This window comes from Panthera uncia, chromosome A2, assembly GCF_023721935.1.
Source record: "Panthera uncia isolate 11264 chromosome A2, Puncia_PCG_1.0, whole genome shotgun sequence".
NCBI lineage: Eukaryota > Metazoa > Chordata > Mammalia > Carnivora > Felidae > Panthera > Panthera uncia.
The window spans coordinates 139,848,456-139,854,918 of NC_064816.1; the positions used below are offsets into that span (position 1 = coordinate 139,848,456).

General features: G+C 60.3%; 1 protein-coding gene across 4 annotated transcripts in view; it reads left to right on the plus strand.

Annotated features, from left to right (window-relative positions):
* The first annotated feature begins 3,193 nt into the window (after positions 1-3,193).
* The window catches only part of FLNC (filamin C), a 27,505-nt gene continuing 24,235 nt past the window's right edge, over positions 3,194-6,463 (plus strand). For all 4 annotated transcript variants that reach the window (XM_049641805.1, XM_049641806.1, XM_049641808.1 and 1 more), the window contains exon 1: positions 3,194-3,913. In XM_049641805.1, coding sequence (XP_049497762.1) covers positions 3,559-3,913 — 355 coding nt within the window. In that variant the 5' untranslated portion in view covers positions 3,194-3,558. The remainder of the gene's footprint in view (positions 3,914-6,463) is intronic.

Below are 6,463 nucleotides of genomic sequence, written 5' to 3' on the forward strand. Positions count from 1 at the left end.
AAAGAAATGTAATAAAAAAAAAAAAAAAAAAAAAGAACCTTCGTGGTCCATAAGGCACCAGCACAGGAAACAAACTTACTTTTTCTGGTCACCTATTAGCTGCTAAGCACCGAGCTAATCACCTCGCATGCTCTCTCTTCTCATCTTCACACATAAAAAATCTCCTAATCTCCTACAAGGGTACTGTTAACTCCATTTTACAGATTCGAAACTGAAGCCCCAAATCATTATATTACCTGCCGGAGGTGGCAGAGCCAGAATTGAAGAGGGCTATAGATCTTTCTATCCTACCAGAGTGTCCCCGGCACATAAGTCAGGGCCACAGTCAGTATCACTGACTGATCAAAGTGCCAACTATGAACTTGGCCAACCTGGTATCCTCATAGGTGACTCTGGAAATGTCCCCAACTCCAGAAAAACAAGATTTTCAAACACAGCCCGTTGGACCTGGTCACTTAGATTCTGCTCACCCCAAACCATGGCCAAAGTCAGTGGCTGACAAGCAGTGCCCCTTGGTGGGAAAGGCAGGGCCAGGTGAATAGCCAGGCAACCTGGTCTCTTGAGACAGGTCAGTGGGTGGTGAGTCAGGGGGTTATAAAAGGCGTATGGCCCCAGCCAGCTCTGCCCCAAATACTCAGCTGATGAAACCCCCTGCAAACCCCTCTCTGCGCCCCTGCCTGACTCAGGGAGGAGGAGCACATCAGCCCTCCTCAGGGAGGGGGGGGGGGCCCACTTGGCAGGCCCCAGGACTAGCATTGTGCACGGTTTGTTCCAGCACTGATGGCTGTGCCTGGGCTCATGGGCTATATTCAGGGCTGAGTCACCAGCCTGCTCCTGGGTCAGGCTGACTATGACTGGCTGGCTGGGGCCTGAGTCAGGCCCCGATTTATCCTGGAGAGCAACAGGTTCAGGTTTCTGTGGGAGGGGGTGAGAAGGATGCCGGGAACCATCCCTGGCACTGGGCACCCTTGTCTGCCAACCATTCACTTACTCCTCTGGGGCTGCACACAAACCTCTCTTGCAGGGAGGGTAGGAGAAGAGGGAGAGAGGGGACAAAGAGAGGGTAGGCTACACTTGGGAGTTCTTTCTTCACTCACCGGCTTCCCTCTGAAATCCCCCCTCCTTAACGGATGCCCTCAACTTACGGGGGGACCTCAGGTAATGCCCACAAAACAGGACTGTGAGCCATTAGAGTTTGTAAAGAGGCTGTCAGCTCCAAGCAAACCCACCCTACTCCTCTCTCTCCTCCCCAGGAGAGATGTCTCAGATCTGTACCTCAGTTTCCTCATCCGGGCTTCAATGACAACCTCGCTGAACCCTGAGCTGGCACCTCAGGCTGGGTGTCAAATGTCTACGTTTTTACACATACACACACACACACACACACACACACACGCACACCCCTCCCTCCCTGTGAGACCGAGCTATGTGTCATGTGTCCCCAGCTGGGCATCTCTCCACGGGAGAGCTCAGCCTCTCAAGTAGATGGTCAGTACTGATGCCTGATGGTTGGTTTTGGACATGGGACAAAGGTGGCATGGGGGGGAATGAGAGTTCTGGAGAAGGGGGCGTGCCAATAGGAGAGTGGGATTCCTGAGCACCTCGTCACAGGCAGCCGACAGAACATGAGCCGCAGGGCCCAAGCTATTTATACCTCGCCTGTCATTATCAGGGCCCCCAGAGCTCCCCCCCCCCCAGCCCCCCACAGCAGGTCCCCCTTCTTTTTCTTGTCCCTTCTCTACTCCCCCCCCCCCCCCCCCCACCTAATGAGAAGGGAAAGAAATCATTCATGGACTCCTTTTGCCATAAGCACTGCCCCCCCCTCCAAACCCCCCTTTTTCTGAACTCCATAACAGGGACTGCCTTCATTCTGCCCTTGAAGAGACAGCCCTCAAAGATGCCCACTGTCTTCTTCCTTTCCACACTGCCTGGGGGTAGAAGAGGAATAAGATAGAATGATTCACCTAGAAGGTCCCAGAACCTTCTCAAATGTCAATCATCAAACAGCTTGAGTTGGGGAATGTCTGGCCCTACCTTACTGTGTCAAGAGGGATGGGGCAGCTGAGGAAGTTTGGCCTAAAAGGGGTACCAGGAGATATGGAATACATGTACGCTACACAGAATTGCAGGCTATATATTCTCTATATAAGTACATTTGATAGCTCTTTCCCCTCACTCCAAGCAGCTCCTCTGAGTGCCTCAGTTTCCTTGCTGTCACCATACCCTAGGCCTCCAGCTGCCCTTGGCTTACCCTGAGCCCAGTCCCGCCTAGGCTTTCTGGCTGGCTCCCTTGGGCTCTCCCTGCCCACCAGCCCCGTCACGTTTCCCCTTGGCTGTTCTGGGCAAGGCTCTCCCTGTTTCTGTCTGGCTAACCCGCCCTTTTGCTGGAAGGATCTGCCTTGTGGCCCAAATGGGCACATTGCCCAGGGGGCTCCCTGGCACAACGGGCAGTCTCTCCTTGCCCTCTCATCACCTTGGTTGAGTCAGACATGGAGGGGGGACACGGTGTGACTCATTGGGTACTATCTTCCTGAGCTCAGCTTCATTCTGAGGGGATGAGGCCAAGCAGGCTGGTGACAGGGACACTGTGTCAGGGGCAGCCTCCGTCTTTCCCCTGGGACCCTGGGATTGGGCTTCAAATGAGGCTTTTCTACCTGTAAAGTGGAGCACCCCCAAGCCTTCTTCCTAATCGGCCTGGGCAGTGTCCCTGCTTCCTCTCAGCCCATCTGTACACAAGCACACACACTTCCTTTCCCCTGCAGGTGGACAATACCCTGGGCCAGGAGCCAGGACTCCCAGGCCCTGTCAACGGCCCTGCCACCAATTCATCCAGAAAATTCTGTCAGCACGACTTCAGTGTGTTTTGCCCCAACCACTAGCCTCAGTTTCCCCATTGTGTCTTTAGGCCCACAGCGTATGAAGGGGGTGTATTTCATCTCCGTCTGGCGACGCTCAGTTTGGGGGTATAGGGTGCGCTCACCCCTCGCCTTTCAGCTCTGCGATCCACCTCCCCAGAGCGGCTGCGCAGGACCGAGCCCGCCTGGGCCGCAGACCCAGGCCGAGGCTGGGGGGCGTGTGTTGGGGTGGGGGGGGGGAAGCCCTCCCGCCACCCGGGCCCTGTGGGGGGAGGGGAGGAAGGAGGCGGGGCCGCCCGCTCGGCTCAGCCCCCACCCGCGGGCCGGGCGGCATTCCTGGGAGGCCGGCGCTCTGACGTGGACTCGGGGGCCGCAAGCGCGGCGTGGGGGGGGGGGGCGCGGCCCCAGGGGCTTCTTAAACCCCCCGCCCCGGCCCGGCCCGCACTTCCCGAGCACTGCTCCGCCCCCGGAGGGAGAGAGAGAGAGACACAGAGAGAGAGAGCGCGGCCGAGGAGCCGAGGAGGCCAGCCGAGTCCCACCAGCCAGGGCGCGAGACAAGTTGAGAGCAGCGCAGCGCAGAGCTGCGAGTCCCGCGGTCGCGCCCCGACAGCGCCCCGACAGCGCCCCGACAGCGCCCCAGCCCCAGCCCGAGCCCAGCCCGAGCCCAGCAGGCAGAGCAGCCCCCGCCCCAGCCCGCGCCAGCATGATGAACAACAGCAGCTACTCAGAGGCCGCCGGCCTCGGCCTGGGCGACGAGGTGGACGACATGCCGTCCACGGAGAAGGACCTGGCAGAGGACGCGCCGTGGAAGAAGATCCAGCAGAACACGTTCACGCGCTGGTGCAACGAGCACCTGAAGTGTGTGGGCAAGCGCCTGACCGACCTGCAGCGAGACCTCAGCGACGGGCTGCGCCTCATCGCGCTGCTCGAGGTGCTCAGCCAGAAGCGCATGTATCGCAAGTTCCACCCGCGCCCCAACTTCCGCCAGATGAAGCTGGAGAACGTGTCCGTGGCCCTCGAGTTCCTGGAGCGCGAGCACATCAAGCTCGTGTCCATCGGTCAGTGCGGGCGAGCAGTGCACGGACACAGCGGGGAGGGGGAAGTGCCCCCAAGAAAGGGCTGGCCCCTGGGGGCGGCGGACACAGGTGCTGGGTGGGTGCCGGGAGCTGAGATAGGACAGAGGGTGGCCCCCTGGCCCAGGGAGAGGGCCCTGGCCCCTGCTCTCCTGCCATCGATGCAGGCCATATGGGCAGTGCCTTCACACCCCTCTGTCCCTTCAGCGGAATATTGGGGTTCCCCAGGGGAGTCCACACCTTACCGTTTCTAAGTCGTCCAGCTCAGCCTCCCGGCACACACTCCCATCAACCCGCCTCTACTCATTGTCCCCTTTCTTGCCATGGGGCCATCCCAGCCCATGCTTGAGAAGACAGGGTGCCCATTACTGATTCCTGGGGGGCATTTACTCCCTAAACAAAGCAAAGAGCTTCTTTGCCTCCCAGCACGTCCATGGGGGAGAAGCAGGCTGAAGGCAGGTCAGGGAAGCTGGTGGCTAGGCAGGCATTGGGGGGGGGGGGGCAGGCGGACTCCACAGGCCTGTGCTTAGCAGCTGGGTTCAGGCCCCTGGGCCAGGGCAGGCAGGGCCCAGCCTCAGAAACCTAAAAAGGCACTAAGAGAGGGCAGAAAACCTTAACCCCTGCCTATCCACCTCCTGCTTTAGCCTGCGCAGGAGGGTGCTCCCCTAAGTCCATGCCAGGCCCCAGCCCACTCCCTAAGACTGGATTGGCTGTAGCTAACTGTCTGGGTTGAGAGGAGGGAGGGGAAGGCCTGTAGAAGGGAGGAAGTCATTGAGTGTAACCAGATTTGGAAGGTGTATCAGTGCTGGTGGGGGTGGGGAAGCGCTCCAGGCTTGGGAGCTTGGGGAGCTGAGGGTGGGCTCTGAGTGGTCAGAGGCTGCTCCTCCCCTCACAGCCCTGCAGTCCTCCCTGCTGGCTGGGGGCCTAGAGAAGACCCCCCTACCCCAGTGGTGAGCTCTTAAGAGTCTTGCTGTGATTTACAGGAAAGGGCCCCTTGGGGTGCACCCCAAAGCCCCAGGAGAAGAGTTTCACATGGGGTCCGATGCCTTCCCCCCACCAGGCTACCCCAAAGATAATTGAATATCTGTCCACCCCCACTCTCCCTCAGGGCATCTCTAGGCCTCCTGAATTAGCAGCTGAAGTCAGTCTGGGGCCCTTTGCCCTGTCCAGTCCCCTCTCTAGGCCTTACCCCTCCTGCCCCAATACTGCCCCCCCACCCCACCCGCTCTGGCCTGGAAATAGCCCTGCCTCCGTGACACAGCAGATGTCTCTGAGCTTTCCAGAAGGACAAGCCTGAGGACAGGGGTGGGGGAGGGGACCCTGGTGTGTGTAGTGGGGTGAGGGCTACAGAGTGTGTGTTGGTGGGGGGTTGGTCGGAGGATTTGTGTGCGGGAATCAGAGACAAGTCAGTCCTGGGGCTGTCATCCCCCTGCATGCTGAGGTTTGACCGACAGACTGACGGTCCCAGGTGGGGTCTCAAGAGGAGGGCCCGCGGCCTCACCAGGACTTTATAGGAAACTGCTCAGCCTTCCTCTCCCCTCCCCGCTGCGGGGGCCGCCGGCCCCTCTCCAGGCCTCATCCTTCCTGAGCGCACCTCTCCCCTCCCCCATGGCGGTGCCTGGCTCCGGCCCCTTGGCTCAACAGCGGAGGGGCCGGCTCAGAGTAGAGGGGGAAGAAGGAAAAGATGGTTTGGGGGCGGGAGGGACGCTCCTGGGTTCCCGCTGAGAGGAAGGGGAACTGTTCCCCATTTGGGCCAAGTGGCTCACTCGTGCTGATGAGATAAGCTGTCAGCAATTTGGGGCCGGGCCTGAGGCTGAGGGTGGAGGGAGGGGGCACAGGGGGCGGGGCTGCTCGACCCTGAGGAGATGTCAAGGGATTCCCCACCAGGGGCGGCTTTCTGCTTCCTCTGGTTCCCTCTGGCCCGATCAGTGGTGGGAAGGGGCTGTGGTTGGGGGGGGGGGGGGCGGCCTGCTCTGGGCCTTATCTCAGGACTTTGATGGAGCATCTGGGCACCTGGGAGGGGGTCAGAAAGACTCCCCACTTCCCTTTCCAGGAGTGGGGTGGGGGCTGGGGGCTGGGAAGCCCAGCTAAAGAACGGGGTGCTCAGCCCGGGTTGAAGGAGCTGTGTGCCCTTACCCCAGCACCCCAACCCGGCCCCCACCAGCCCCTCAGCCCCTCCAAACAAAGAGGCCTAATGAGGCAGCTCTGTGCCGCAGCTGTTCCCCAGTTGCTACTCCTTCTAGAGCCAACAGCTGAGGGAGGGGCCAGAGGGGGGCAGCAGCTGTGCCGGCACCTCCCTCGCCAGGGCCCTCTCTCCTTCCCCACCCTTGAGGCCTGGGGTGGCCTCAGGGTCTGGCTGTAGGGCTCTTCCCACCCCTTTGGGGGGTGTCCCCAGGCTGGAGAAGAAGTGGTGGCCCAGGGTGGGAGGGAGGAAGCCTGAGCTCCCCTTTTCTGCCTGGCCTGGGGCAGGAATGGGTCTGGAGAGGAAGGTCATTGCTCCGGAGCAGGACTCTAGGTCCCTCTCCTGCCCCAAGC